The sequence below is a fragment of the Mobula hypostoma genome, chromosome 27 (assembly GCF_963921235.1).
Source record: "Mobula hypostoma chromosome 27, sMobHyp1.1, whole genome shotgun sequence".
Classification (NCBI taxonomy): domain Eukaryota; kingdom Metazoa; phylum Chordata; class Chondrichthyes; order Myliobatiformes; family Myliobatidae; genus Mobula; species Mobula hypostoma.
This window is the reverse complement of record NC_086123.1, coordinates 15,036,480-15,052,352: the sequence shown is the minus strand read 5'-3', so window position 1 is coordinate 15,052,352 and position 15,873 is coordinate 15,036,480. Positions and strand designations below refer to the sequence as shown.

The following is a 15,873-nucleotide window of genomic DNA, read 5'->3' as shown; positions in this document are numbered from 1 at the left end:
GTCACATAAATATTTCAGTCATTTCAAAGAACAATTGAGCTACAGTCCAGGGTTTGTTCCACGCTGATTCCTCTGAAAAGGATTACTCAAGTGAGAGCTTGGGAGTTAAATCTGATGAGAAAATGCAGTTTCTATTTTAGTGAACCTCTAATGAACTTAGGTTATTTTTCATGCAGATCTTTGCTCTCTGACAATTGGCTGAAACCAACGCCACTAATCTCACCAGCTGTATAAAACTTAAAGTTAGGTTTCCTTTTTAGAGCTGTGCATAACAGCCTGTAATTAATATTAAACAAATTTGAGGATCAGAACATTCACACCAGTCTCATTAAATGGTGCACTATTATTAGTATGACATTGCGTGGAAAATGATTTTTTGCTCCCTCATAGGTACTAAAAAAAATGCTACAAGTGGTCCCTGGCCATTAAACTTGAAAGTATGTTCTCAATATGCAGATAGTAATCACCTCCCTCCTGACTTGGGAGAGGTTAAAAGTCAGGAGCTGTTCTGCTTCTCCCCCCAGTGAACAAACCTGCCGACCAGCTGCAGGTGCTGGAATCCACATTCCAATTTCCTTAACTGATCTAGAAATTTGGGAATCAGTTGTTTTCTTGTCCCACCGCATCCAAATTGTGGGCCTAATATTTAGCTGTTGAAGTTATTACAAGACTCGTTTGTTTAAAAGTAACACAGGCACATTATAAAAGAGTTATTTTCCTTTTCTGTACCATTCAGGAATGGGTTTGATTTGGAAATTCAGTCCACTATTCTTAAAAAGAAAGTGTATTCCAACATCACTAATCCTAACAATGTAAAGTGGGATTTTGCTTTTCCCTCCCACATGACACCTAGTGAAAGCTAGACAGAAGACTTGGCAAATTTCACATAATTGTAGCCATTAAACCATTAGTTTTTAACTAAGATGGTTTGTGTATAATCGGAGTGGTTTGGATTTGCTTCAGGTAAACCTTTATCGACAGAATGATCAGCTGTTGCAATCAGCAGTAAGTCAAGCGTCATCTCTGTGCACTTCCCAATAAAGCGGATAAATGGCCGAACGTCTCCCTCATTGGCCAAATCTAATGAAGTATAATACTCAACCCGCTGCTCCTTGCGGATTGTGACAGGCGGATAACCTGCCTGCATTAAAATAAGATTCATCAGTAATCGAGCCGTCCTTCCATTCCCATCTACAAAGGGATGGATATAAACAAGTTTATAATGGGCAAGGGCAGCGAACTCCACAGGATGCAGACTCATGGCTTCTTCAGAATTCAACCACTGGACAAGCTCTTGCATTTGTTTCCTGACATCTCTGGGATGGGGAGGAATGTGATGGCCTACGAAGACCTGATTGGTTCGAAATCTTCCAGCCTCTACAGGATCAACGTAACCCAAAACCCTTCTGTGAATCTGTAAAATGTCATCTATATTAACAGATCCAATTCTTGATAGCAGGGATTTATTGAGATACTTCATGGCTGCATCAACCCCAATAACTTCATTCTGCTCCAACAGGCTCTTCCCAGGTACGGCATACCTTGTTTCAATGATGTGCCTGATCTCAGAAAGGGTCAGTGTATTGCCCTCAATAGCCACAGTATGATAAATATGATGGTAATAACTTTCCTCCATCACACGGTGCAATGCTGCATTCCCTTTGGGTATAGCCATCAACTTTTTAACCTTGTGGTCAATAATACTAAACTGCTTCTGGTCAATTTCTTCTACCAGAGGTAACGTTCTGTCACGATTGACCAGTGCCTTCTCGTTGCATGGAGAAATGGTTAATGCTTTTGTGTACAAATGGTCAGCTTGAATAACATCCTTATTCTCTTCCATGAAGACTCCCAGTTCATTCAATGCATCTACATAGTGTGGGTCCATATTTAAGGCATGCATGAACAATTTGTGTGCCTTTTCTCTTTTCCCCAGACGCTTCATCTCCAGAGCTTGGTGCAGAGCAGCTTTAGCCTCCAACTGGATATCTGAAATCAAAACCAATTGAAGTTACAGGGACTAAACCAGTTTAAAGACATTCTAGACTATGACTTCAATTTGTCAGATATCTGGTTTGCATAAACCACAAGAATAGGCTAAACTGCTGTTAAAAAAAAAAATCAAAACTTCGAAACATGTTCTGAATGATCAAAGGATTTATGCTGTGTGATGTTTAACTACAGAATAAACATAACCAAAACTGACAAAATCACATCTTAAGCAGGTTAAAGCATTTAATTTTCATTCTAAATCTTATTTTGTTATTTCATCTTCTTACTAGTTATTGCTATTTATTTATATTTGCATTTGCACAGTTTGTTGTTTTCCGCACTCTGGTTGATCTTTCATTGAATCTTATTATAGTTACTATGCTATAGATTTGCTGAGTATGCCCCAAGGAGAAAGAATCTCAGGGTTGTATGCAGTTCTGTTTTTTTTCCCCCCTCTCCTATATAATAAACTTTACTTTGAACTTTGGAAATTGTTAGGACCTATCCACAGACATCTGACAAGGCAAATGAACACAATAGGGAACCCCTTTTGATTGAATGTGGTGGAACAGCGTCTGCTAAGCATCATAAAATAGATGAAACCAAAACATCGGTATTGCAAAATTCATTTAACCTGAACAAAGCTGGGCTGAACTATTTTCAATTTTTAAGCACTCACAGATCAAAATGAGGACTTTGGTCTCAACAACTGAATTTGAGTGATCGAAAAGTGCAGCACAGGAACAGGCCTTTCAGCCCATTTCATCCATGCCAAACCATTTAAACTGCCAGTCACATCCACCTGGACCATAGCCCCCTGGACCCCTCCCATCCATATACCTTTGCTTAAATGTTGAAATCAATCGCATCCACCACAGCTTGTCTACACTCTCACCAACAAGTGAAGACCTTTTCCCTCATTTTCCTTGAGCAGTTCACTTTTCACCCTTAACCCATGATCTTTTGTTGCAGTCTCACTCAGCTTCAGTGTTAAAAGCCTGCTTACATTTACCCCATTGATACCCCTCAATTCTGTATACCTCTATCAAATCTCCCCTCAATCTTATACGTTCCAAGGAATAAAGTTCTATTTTATTCAATCTTTCCTTATAACTCAGGTCCATCAGTCTCAGCAATATCCTTGTAAATTTTCTCTATACGCTATTTTATTTACATCTTTCCTGTGAGGTGAACAAATCTGCACACAGTACTCCAAATTAGGCCTCAACAATATCTTATACAACTTCAATATAACATGCCAGCTCCCGTACTCAATACATTGATCTCTGAAGGCCAGTGTGCCAAAAGCTCTCATTATGACTCTATCCATGTGTGATCACACTTGCAATGAATTATGGACCTGTATTTCCAGATCCATTTGTTCAACTGTACTCAATCTGTGCCCATGTACCTGTGCTCACTATGTTAAGACCTACACTGGTTGACCCTCCCAAAGTGCAACACCTCACACTTGTCTGCATTAAATTCCATCTGCCATTTTCCAGGCTATTTTTCTAGCTGGTCTAGATCCCGCTGCAGACTGATAGACTTCCTCACTGTATACTACACCCCCAATCTTCTTGTTATTTGTAAATTTGCTGATCCAGTTAACCACATTATCACAGAGATCATTGATATAGATGACAGGCATCAAGGACCCAGCAACCATCCCTGCGGCACACCAATCCTCACAGGCCTTCAGTCAGAGGCAACCATTTACTACCACTCTTTGGCTTCTCCCGCAAAGCCACTGTCTAATCCAATTTATTACCTCATCTTGAAGGCTAAGCGACAAACTTCTTGACCAGCCTCCCATGTGGCATCTTGTCAAATGTCATATGGACAACATTCACTGCCTGACTTCATCAATTTCTTGGTAACTTCCTTGAAGAATTCTTTAAGACTGGTTAGACATGACCTACCATGTACAAAGCCATGTTGGCCATCCCTAATCAGTCCTTGTCTATCCAAATACTCATACATCCGGTCTCTTAGAATACCTTCCAGTAACTTTACCACTACTGATGTCAGGCTCACCAGCCTATATTTCCCTGGTTTATTTTTAGAGCCTTTTTTAAACAGCAGAATAACATTAGCTATCCTCTAAACTCACCTGTCGCTAAAGATGACTTAAATATCTTTGCTAGGGCCCCTGTAACTTCTGCACTTGTCTCCCATAAGGTCGAAGGGAACACCTTGTCAGGCCCTAGGGATTTATCCACCCTAATTTGCCCCAAGACAGCAATTACCTCCTCCTCTGTAATCTGTATAGGGTCCATGACTTCACTGCTGCTTTGCCTCACTTCTATAGATAGTGTGCCTGTTTCCAGAATAAGTACAGATGCAAAACAACCTCTCAGAAACCCCAAGCCTGTTATCCTTGCCTTTTATTCTGACAGGCACACAGAGCTTTGTACACTCAAAATTTCACTTTTGAAGGCCTTCCACTTACCAAGTACACCTTTGCCAGAAAACAGCTTGCCAAATCTTTTCTGACACCATCACAATTAGCCTTTTTCTAATTTAGAACCTCTGGTCGAGGACCAGACCTATCCTTTTCCATAGTTGTCTTAAAACTAATGGCATCATGATCACTAGATGCAAAGCACTTACCTATACAAACTTCTGTTGCCTGCCCTGTCTCTTTCCCTAATTGCACCCTCTCTTGTTTGGACTTCTATGTACTGATTAAGGAAACTTTCCTGAACTCATGACAAATTCCATCCCTTCTAGTCCTTCTACAGTATGGAAAGGCCAGTTAATACGTGGAAAGTTAAAATCATCTACTATTGTAACCTCGTGTTTTTTGCAAGTCTGCGATCTCGACAAGTTTGTTCCTCTAAATACCATGGGCTGTTGGGTGGTCTATAATAAAGCCCCATAACGTGGTCATACCTTCCTTATTCCTCAGTTCCACCCATAAAGCCTCACTAGAAGAATTCTCTAGTCTGCCCTGATTGAGCAGCACCGTGGCAGCTTTCCTAACACCACCGCCCCTTCCCCTTTAATCCCTCCTGCTCTATCTGGTCTAAAACAACAGAACCCCAGAAGACTGAGCTGCCAGTCCTGTTCCTCTGGCAGCCAAGAAGCATCATGAACAAAGCAGACAAGCTTAGAGTGTAGATCAGTACTTGGAGCTATGATGTTGTGGCCATTACAGAGATTTGGATGGCTCTGGGGCAGGAATGGTTACTTCGACTGCCAGGCATTAGATGTTTCAGAAAGGACAGGGAGGGAGGCTAAAGAGGTGGGGGCGTGGCATTGCTGATCAGAGAGTGTCATGGCTGCAGAAAAGGAGGAAGTCACAGAGGGATTATCTACTGAGTCTCTGCTGGTGGAAGTTAGAATTAGGAAGGGGTCAATAACTCTACTGGGTGTTTTTTTCAAATATATAGACCACCCAATAGTAACAGGGACATTGAGGAGCAGATAAGGCGACAGATTCTGGAAAGGTGTAATAATAACAGGGTTGTTCTCCCAAATATTGATCGGCATCTCCTTACAGCAAGGGGTTTAGATGGGGTGGAGTTTGTTAGGTGTGTTCAGGAAGGTTACCTTAAACAATATGCAGATAAGTCTACAAGAGGAAAGGCTGTACTTGATCTGGTATTGGGAACTAAATCTGGTCAGGTGTCAGGTCTCTCACTGGGAGAACATTTTGGAGATAGTGATCACAATTCTATCTCCTTTAACATAGCATTGGAGAGGGATAGGAACAGACAAGTTAGGAAAGTGTTTAATTGGAGTAAGGGGAAATATGAAGCTATCAGGCAGGAACTTGGAAGCGTAAGTTGGAAACAGATGTTCTCAGGGAAATGTACGGTAGAAATGTGGCAAATGTTCAGGGGATATTTGCGTAGAGTTCTGCATATGTACGTTCCAATGAGACAGGAAAAGGATGGTAGGGTACAGGAACCGTGGTGTACAAAGGCTTTTGAGAATCTAGTCAAGAAAAGCTCATAAAAGGTTCAAAAAACTAGGTAATAATAGAGATCTAGAAGATTATAAGGCTAGCAGGAAGGAGTTTAAGAATGAAATTAGGAGAGCCAGAAGGGGCTATGAAAAGGCCTTGGCGAGCAGGATTAAGGAAAACCCCAAGGCATTCTACAAGTATGTGAAGAGCAAAAGGATAAGATGTGAGAGAATAGGACCAATCAAGTGTGATAGTGGAGAAGTGTGTACGGAACCGGAGGAAATAGCAGAGATACTTAATGAATACTTTGCTTTAGTATTCACTACAGAAAAGGATTGTGATGATTGTAGGGATGATTTACAGTGGATTGAGAAGCTTGAGCATATAGACATTAAGAGGATGTGCTGGAGCTTTTGGAAAGCTTCAAGTTGTATAAGTCTCTGGGACCAGATGAGATGTACCCCAGGCTACTCTGGGAGGTGAAGGAGGGGATTGCTGAGCCTCTGGCGATGATCTTTGCAATAGCAATGGGGACAGGAGGGGTTCCGGAGGATTGGAGGGTCGCAGATGTTGTTCCCTTATTCAAGAAAGGGAGTAGAGATAGCCCAGGAAATTATAGACCAGTGAGTCTTACTTCATTGGTCAGTAAGTTGATGGAGAAGATCTTGAGAGGCAGGATTTATGAACATTTAAAGGAGGCATAATATGATTAGGAATAGTCAGCATGGCTTTGTCAAAGGCAAGTCATACCTTAACAGCCTGATTGAATTTTTTGAGGATGTGACTAAACATATTGATGAAGGTGGAGCAGTAGATGTAGTGTATATAGATTTCAGCAAGGCATTTGATAAGGTACCCCATGCAAGGCTTATTGAGAAAGTAATGAGGCATGGAATCCAAGGGGACATTGCTTTGTGGATCCAGAACTGGCTTGTCAACAGAATATGAGGATGTGACTAAACATATTGATGAAGGTGGAGCAGTAGATGTAGTGTATATAGATTTCAGCAAGGCATTTGATAAGGTACCCCATGCAAGGCTTATTGAGAAAGTAATGAGGCATGGAATCCAAGGGGACATTGCTTTGTGGATCCAGAACTGGCTTGTCAACAGAATATAAAAAAATGGTTGTAGACAGGTCATATTCTGCAAGGAGTTTGGTCACCAGTAGTGTGCCTCAGGGATCTGTTCTGGGACCCTTACACTTCGTGATTTTTATAAAGGACCTGGATGATGAAGTGGAAGGATGGGTTTGTAAATTCGCTAATGACACAAAGGTTGGGGGGTGTTCTGGATAGCGTGGAGGGCTGTCAGAGGTTACAGCAGGACATTAATAGAATGTAAAACTGGGCTGAGAAGTGGCAGATGGAGTTCAAACCAGATGGAGTGTGAGCTGGTTCATTTTGGTAGGGCAAATGCAGAATATAGTATTAATGGTAAGCCTCTTGCAGCGTGGAGGATTAGAGGGAACTTCTGGTCCGAGTCCAAGTCCAAAGGACACATAAGCTACAGCATAGGTTGGCTCTGTGGTTAAGGCAGCATACGGTGCATTGGCCTTCATCAACCGTAGGATTGAGTTTAAGAGCTGAAAGGTAATGTTATAGCTTATAGGACCCTGGTCAGGCATCACTTGTGCTCACTTCTGGTCACCTCACTACAGGAAGGGTGTGGAAACTACAGAAAGGGTGCAGAGGAGATTTACAAGGATGTTGCCTAGGTTGGGGAGCACCCCTTATGAGAATAGGTTGAGTGAACTTGGCCTTTTCTCCTTGGAGCGGCAGGGGATGAGAGGTGACCTGATAGAGGTGTATAAGATGACGAGAGGATAGTCAGAGGCTTTTCCCAGGGCTGAAATGGCCAACACGAGAGGGCACAGTTTTAAGGTGCTTGGAAGTCGGTACGGAGGACATGTCAGGGGTAAGATTCTTAAGCAGAGAGTGCGTGGAATGGGCTACCGCGACGGTAGTGGAGGCGGATACGATGGGGTCTTTTGAGAGACTCCTGGATGGGTGCATGGAGCTTGGATAACGTTAGGCAATCTCTAAGTAGGAACATGTTCGGCACAGCACAGTATTGTGCTGTAGGTTTACTATGTATGTACGTACATACGTAGTCTGATAATAAATTTACTTTGAACTTCTCAGTAAGAGCGGTACGGTAACGTAGTGGTTAGCGTAAAACTACCCAGCGCCAGCGGGAAGATTTGGGTTCAATTCTGGGGGTTTCCTGCCATCGTTGAAAGGTTAGTAAGCTGTGGTGATGTTAAATTGGCGCAGCAAGCAGAGTGACACTTGCGGCTGCCCCCCAGCACATCCCCGAATTGGTTGGTCGCTGACGCAATCTCATTGTGTTCATGTACATGTGGCAAATAAAACACTTAAAAGATCTGATCTGTATCTAAATGATACGTTCATTACAGAGATCACGAGTTTAGGAGGTGGAATTCCAAACTTGAAAGACCCATTTTCGGCTGTCTCAGTTATTTATGTTTGAGAGTTGCACCCTGAACCCCCTCATGACTGTACAACTGGAAAAAAAAATGAGGAAAAGAGAAAGAAAAAAAATTGAACCATCTCTTCAGACAAGTTTCCGATCACCTATCCTTGGCTTGGTGTCAGTATTTGTTGCTGTGGAGTGCCTAGGAACATTTCACTGCTGTAAAAAAAAGGTCTGCGTAAATGTACACTTGCCGTGACATGGCGAAAGCTACAGGTCTTTTTTAAAAAAAACACAAAACTGCTGGAAGTTCATTACTGAGCGCCAAGAGAGCGAGGTAGAGGGCGAAAACCAACAGCCAGCCGCCCGAGGATAGGAAGTGGGCTCCGTTAGTCGGAGTTTCCCCAAAATGGGCAGGGCGGACAGCTGTAAACAATTCTGGAACCTACGTTTCTACCGCCGGTCGAGAGACGCCAGCTCACCAACTCCCCTATGCTGCGGGTCAGCCTCCCTCTCCGCCACCGCTGAGCTCTTACCTGGCCCCACTCTCTGCCTGAAGGCCCAGGGCTCGCCGATTTGGCTCAGTTCAACCGCGCTGTAGGTGAGGCTGAGCTCGGTGCTGGAGTCGCCGCCCAAGCCCGAGTCTAAAAGGCGGCATCGCAGCAGCCACAAGGCACCCCTGAGATGCATCACCAGCAAGGCGCTGAAAGAGCCGAGGAACAGCATCACCGCTACTGAGACGCCCCGCTTCCCCAGACCCATCGCATCCATCGCGCGGCCGAGGCTCCAGCAGCCAAGATTCATCGTCGCAGCACCAGAACCTTGATTGGTTGTCCTCCGCCGAGGAGCCCTTCGTTTACCACCGATTGGTCAGTGTCCTGCAAGCACAGTTCTAGCCAATAACAAACTAATACGTACTTAACGCTCGGCCACTCGCCAATGCGCAACGTTTTGCTGCTTAATACGCATGAGCATTGCGGCTCCCCGCATGTGAAAGCAGGATACTGTAGATATGACAGCAACACACACAAATCGCTGGAAGAACTTAGCGGGTCAGGCAGCCTCTATAGAAAAGAGACCCTTCATCAGGAATTAATCGGGTTTAATAGCACTGGCAAATGTCGTGAAAGACGGTGATGCAACCAGTTACAATTGTACACGTTGTACACGTAGAAATGTGCGGGCGTCGTTGGCATACCAACGCTCCTCAACCTGCTACTGAAACATAGCCGCTATTGTGCCTTCTTGGTAATTGCTTCAATATAAATCTTCAGTAGAGGTGTTGGCACCCAGCAACTTGAAACCGCTCAACCTTTACTCTTCGGATCCCTCGGTGTGTGTTCCTTAACTTCTCCTTCCTGGAGTTTACAATCAATTCCTCCATCTTAATGATGTTGAGTACAAGGTGGTAATTGAGACTCCACGCAGTATATTAGAACAACTAATATTTACTAATAACAAAGTTCTAAGGGGCGAACACTATTTAAATCTCCCTCACCCGTCAGCACTTGGAAGGATTATATAGAAATGCCAGCTATAAATGATTGAATAGAAATGGTTGCATGGGAAGTAATTGGAAACGTCAGCGGCAGGTTGTCCAACATTCTACTTTCTGTTTACAAAATAAACTTCAAGATGCATTTGCAATTAAACAAAATCTTAACAGACCAAGCACTTAACCTAATCATGCATTACTTTTTTGTAACAATGTTGCAAATTTCAAATGAAATGCTGGAAAAAATGCAGCAGAAGAGGGAAATTGAGCTGAAATGCTGTTCTCCCTCCCCGCCCCCCCCCAAAGATGCTTCTGAACTTAACGAATACTTTTCCCTTTCCCACCGCCTGTGCCGATGCACGATTTTTAACATCTGCCCATTTCCAAAATCAGGCTTCCTTTGAAAAATGGCTCCACTTTGACAATAATAGATCATACTTCATTAAAATAGCTCAATAAATAATGCTACCTTCAAATTTTATTTAATGCTTGTAAATTATTGAAATTCAAAAATCTAATATTTTAGTAAATGCAGTTGGTTAATTATTGTTGAATTATTGACTCTGCCTCAATTATCCACATCACACTAACCTCCAGCACAGGCATCAAGTTTCATTGCAGCAGGTCAAACTAGTTCATTTTCCAATAGCTTTACATTGAACTTGATAGAACATAGAACAGTACAGCATAGCACAGGCCCTTCGGCCCACAAGGTTGTGCCGACTCTTAAACCCTGCCTCCCATATAACCCCCCCCACTTTAAATTCCTCCATATACCTGTCTAGTAGTCTCTTAAATTTCACTAGTGTATCTGCATCCACCACTGATTCAGGCAGTGCATTCCACACACCAGTCACTGAGTAAAAAACCTTCCTCTAATATCCCCCTTGAACTTCCCACCCCTTACCTTAAAGCCATGTCCTCTTGTATTGAGCAGTGGTGCCCTGGGGAACAGGTGCTGAATGTCCATTCTATTTATTCCTCTTAATATCTTGTGTACCTCTATCATGTCTCCTCTCATCCTCCTTCTCTCCAAAAAGTAAAGCCCTTTCGATGTTCGATCCAATTTCAGATAATCACCATCCATTCATGATTTCAGATGATTATTCTGCATTAAAAGATGCATTAGACTGACTTTTCTTATTTTTAACCCTTCACTGTATATTTGCACCCCTCCCCCCACCCCCTCAAGATGTACTTGTCATCCTTTCTGGCAAATTATCTCTTATACTTCCACAGACCTCCATTGTCCCTTTCTTTCTCAGTAACACAACTTCAATATTTTTATTTATGCCCATTTTGATGGAAGATAATTTTCCTGACAAGTAAACTTCCTTTCCAAAATTTCTGGTTTTATTTCCATTGTCCAGAATGTAATATTTATGTAAAATTTATCTTGTCACAGTAATGTCAAGTGATCAGATATTCTAATTGTTGGCAAGTCCTTATTATTTCATTCCAACAGTCAAGTGAAAACATCTTCGAACAGTTGCAAGACTGAACAATGCACCGAATACCTTAATCATTGCAGCCAGGAATTTGCCGAGACAAAATCTTAATCTGAACAGTCTCTGATGGAAGGTGGAAAGGCAATAAAATGTTTATTCACCCAAATATACATTATATATGGCTGGGAATAGTGAAAATAAAACTGGATAAATACTGGAAGGAGCAAAATTCTGTACAGGAATAAAAATAGTGAAAAAGGATAAAGTGCTTTCCTGGCATACATGACAAATAAACTTCCAGCAGGGTACGGCGTTGATTTTAACCGATGTTATAAAGACAGTCTCAATATTACCTGGGATCTCAGTATCTTCTTGGAATGATTGTAATCTGAAATGTTGTTACACAGTGAACCAGGCACTTCAACGGGAAAGGTAGCAAATGGGGATTTCTAATATTTAAAAATTATTTCTACACTTCTCCTTTCCCAACAAAAATGTAAGAGAGAAATATGTGACTACAGATTGTCTAGTTAAATTGCTTAAGGAGACCAACTAATGCACAAAATTTAAAAAGTTCACCCTTCTAAATGCATGACAGATTTCAAACTACTGAAGATCTCTATTTATATCCAAATACATCATTCATTTAGTAGACAGTACATCACTGAACCATTGTGTTGATATGAAAATCAAAGTGACCCCCTCTTTAGTCAACTTGTAATGAATATGCAATAAAATCGGTCATTCAAATTTAAGATAAAACACAATATATGAAAATGACAAATTTATTTAGATTTAAATAAATCATTCTGAGGCTACAGAAGAGTATATGCCATGAAAGCTTACAAACAGGTAAGCACTACAGTTTCCACACTCAGCTTTGTGGCATCAATTCTTAAAGCAATTAAAGTCTGGCTTTAAGTGCTACTTTACAAATTCCACTTGAGTGTACAATCAGAAGTGTCTACCATTACCACAAAAGGATAACAGTCACTTAAACAAAGAAGATTGGGGGGGTGGGGAGGAGAAATGACCAGACTGTTCAAAATATGTTTAGCAGCATTTTAACTTTAGTTCCAAACCCCAAAACGATGTTACTGTGTGTACTCGACACACTTCAACTTCTGTGAAATCAAGCACCAGGATGAGGTGGATTCTGAATTTCAAGTTCAATAAAAAAAATTTACAGACTGTAAAATGGAATTATACTAAGCAACTAATGTACTGATAAAGTGCAGTTTCTTACATCAGCTTTTTATTGAACCAGTTGGTAATGTGAACTGTGGTTAGTTTTGTTACCAGGAAATTTCTAATCTGGTTTATGGAATCTTTTTAGTCACTTTAAAAAAATAAACAAAGTAATTCCAGAATAAATCAAAAACAGCACCAGTAAATTACTTAGATGCAATTTAAATTTAGAGAGTTGGAACAGTTCTTTCCTGTTTGTTACAAACAGCAGTTTCAACGACGTCCCTACAATGGACTTATCACCCATACCTCTTATTAGGGAAACAATGCCTGATACAAATACATTTTGCAAATCCTAATTGTGCTGCAATGATTGGCTGTTTACAACTTAAGAGCAAAAAGGAGGGGAAAGTGTTGGATTAATTGATACCTTACAGCACATTATTAATAAACAATGAAGTTAAACTTCAATGTCAAGTGGGGAAAAGCACTTGGTGTTTTTACCTGTATATCCACTGGCCCAATTTTATTTTATATTAAACACTGCTCATCTATTAATAATAAAGTAATAAAATTGTTGAGAGTTAGCATAAGCTTCATACAAATGCCAAACTTTAAATTTTCTTTACATCCTCTCTAAAACGCTAACAGCACTTGATGCACTTCTAAAACAAAACTGGGAAAAAACATTTCTTCATGGTGGGGCAAGGAGCACTTAAATCTTTCAGGAAAGAGTGCTTATGTAGCTAGCAACAGCATTTTGTCCTCTTTATTTACAAAGAGTGAAATTTTAAAAAAGTGCTTACATGAAGAAAATGAAATGAAAGTGAATGTCAAATATGCTTTTAAAACACAATCCCAGAAACCCGTATCATAAACAATGGCACCTATCCAGAACTTCTCATTTCTTGACTTCCTCTAACCTTCATTTGCATTTCAGAATCACAGCAGAAAGAGGTCAATTCACCAAGCTCAAAAGAAATCCTGTTCCAAATAGAAGACAAAAACATTTGAGCTTACAAAACATTGTGTAAACAAAGCTTAAAATATTTCATTCCTTCAGTGCCCATCAGTTCACTGTAAAGTCATTTTGCTGCAACTCGAGGGCATTTATAATACTTTCTGTACATGCCAAAAATCAATTTAGTAAATAAAAAGGAACATAATTAACACTGATCCATATTAAGATTTTACATATTCAATTACTTATGTAGGAGGAGTAGTGCGACAATGCAATCTTCCATCAAAATTTGTTTATCACTTCTGCAGGTCTAAGGCCTTTGGTTAATACAGTAATATACTGCACTGCCCATTCTATTCCAGTCACAAGTCACTGTAAATAAACTTTCAAACAGCTTTAAGTTACTCTATCTAAATATGTCTGCATCCACCACATCCTGTTCGAACTTCCAAGCTATAATGTGCATTCAGTTCCATCTTAAGTGCACAATTATACCAAGAGCTTGGCTTCTTGTACACCATCCCATAATGTGCGTGTTTCCGGGAAGAAAGGCATTGCCTTTAGTTTGAAGAAGCTGCAATGGGTTTGTCCAGTTCTATCTCCAGGGTAGACCCACTGGGCTGTAGACTGCTGTAGCAGGATTTACAGACACGGCTAGGCTCAAAAAGTTGTTGACTCGGCACTGGGATCTTCTGATTGCAACAACTTGAGCAAAATACATTCCCACAATTCCTTTTGGGGAAAAAAAACAAATGGGCAGATTGATAATTAAAATCTTGTTTCATCAATCTATAATCACCAAATACTGATAAATTCAGCTTCTTAAAAAAAGGAAAACATTTCCCTTTGGTTACTTGCTCTATGTACATGAAGTAGTGGCTGCACACTGAATTCTATTTTCAATAATAAATTTGCAATCAACATATACCCAACCACTATATTACAATGAAAACATCAATGTTGAATTTCTGCCAAACAAGTATTTAAATTTTCAACAATTAGTAATATTTATGCAAAATTTTAAAAAACTGAAGGACAAACTCTCAAGTGAAATTATATTCTTTAAAAATTCAAAGTTATTTCAATGAAAAAATACTTGTTTTCACCTATGAAAGTTGAAACCCTTGCATAGCTGTTAGCTCAAGATGAAAACATGTTTTTAATAATTAGAAACTGAATGAATCCAATCCAGAAAAAAAATTCTACTGAGAACTCTCACCTTTTCCATTCTAATGAATAGTTCAAACGTCACAGGATTATATACTCTCCTATTTACACACCTGCAAACCTAGTCTGAAGAAATCACAGGAATCTATTGAGGGAACCTATTGTTATAAAGATGTAAAATTTCCCTGTAGGTTTTTGATTTTGCTTTAAATTGAGAAAAAATGGCCAAATAATGTAATTTTCAATTTATAAATCCCAAATCAGATGTCCATAATACAATTGAATTAACAGTTCGGATCAAAAGCTTGAGTAATGTTCTAGAATCTATTTTCATTAATTTATCTGATGAGCTTACTTCTCAAAAAGTCTGATCTATTTTGTGCTGTATACTTCATAGTCTTGTAACTACTGAAATAATACTGCATTTAAAAAAAGCTTAATTTGTTTTAATTGGAATCCAAAGTTTCCCAAATGTTCCATGGAAACTCACGAAACAGTTGTGTTTAACTAATTCATGTTTAATGATGTTTTCAGTATAAATCTTGCACATAATTTACATTGGATGATTAACCTACAGCATTTTAATATTTGAAACAATTTAAGAAAACGAGTCTCAAGTTTTCACTACTAAAGGTATCAGGGGGTGAGCATAAACATGATTATTAGGTCAGTTGACAAATGAAGCTCACAGTGCATCTGGCTTACAATACCAATTTTACGGCAATTATGGTTTCTCTACAATAAACACAACCAGCAAATAAAAGATTTACAAGACTAACATGCAGTCCACCAATATTCAGCAGCTTTCTTAAAAATACACAGCAGAAAATTAATATTTTAAAGACAGTCAAAAGAGTGAGATTAAACGATATTTTGCCAGTGAACAGGTTACTGTAGCTTTTTAATTACATCTCAATTCTTGGGAAAAGTGCAAAAATAGTTTAAAAAAGATCATATTCAGATTGTGTATAGATAAACTAAGTTTTAATTAGTGGCAGAAGTCTTTACGTCACATAAACTTGGTTGTCAGGCTGATTAAAAGCACAATGTGATGAAATGGCAAAATCTTATACATATCCAAAACTTAAAAACTGAAAACTATTGACAAGGTTTCTATCAATGCAATTAAATATGTGCAAACAGGAGAAGTAATAAACATAGGTGTTACTGGGCAGCAAATTAAAAATTTTTTCAGCTGTGGTGTGGCTAGATGGCCTATAAAACAGACTGTACATTTCTTTTGGAAAATCTAATTTGAATTTAATCAATGTAC

At 39.9% G+C, this 15,873-nt stretch overlaps 2 protein-coding genes across 13 annotated transcripts in view; both read right to left on the bottom strand.

Moving 5' to 3' along the window:
* Window positions 1-129: 129 nt before the first annotated feature.
* On the bottom strand, window positions 130-9,208 carry ficd (FIC domain protein adenylyltransferase). Its single transcript, XM_063034127.1, has 2 exons — window positions 8,878-9,208; window positions 130-1,989 (listed from the first exon to the last, which is right to left on the bottom strand). The coding sequence occupies exons 1-2, from the start codon at window positions 9,143-9,145 to the stop codon at window positions 908-910; spliced, it is 1,350 nt and encodes a 449-aa protein (XP_062890197.1). The 5' UTR covers window positions 9,146-9,208; the 3' UTR covers window positions 130-907.
* A 2,332-nt stretch (window positions 9,209-11,540) lies between these two features.
* mtmr3 (myotubularin related protein 3) overlaps window positions 11,541-15,873 on the bottom strand; it is an 86,544-nt gene continuing 82,211 nt past the window's right edge. For 8 of the 12 annotated variants that reach the window (XM_063034399.1, XM_063034400.1, XM_063034398.1 and 5 more), the window contains one exon: window positions 11,618-14,165. In XM_063034399.1, coding sequence (XP_062890469.1) covers window positions 13,994-14,165 — 172 coding nt within the window. In that variant the 3' untranslated portion in view covers window positions 11,618-13,993. Of the gene's footprint in view, window positions 14,166-15,873 lie in introns of all 12 variants that reach the window. The other 4 variants (XM_063034401.1, XM_063034406.1, XM_063034402.1 and 1 more) reach the window with 4 other exon arrangements.

Bases quoted from the DNA above. Each gene is read 5' to 3' on its own strand.
- ficd (XM_063034127.1), bottom strand. From the start codon at position 9,145: ATGAATCTTGGCTGCTGGAGCCTCGGCCGCGCGATGGATGCGATGGGT. The intron at 1,990-8,877 runs GTAAGAGCTCAG...TTTTGATTTCAG, and splicing joins CAGGCAGAGAGTGGGGCCAG to ATATCCAGTTGGAGGCTAAA.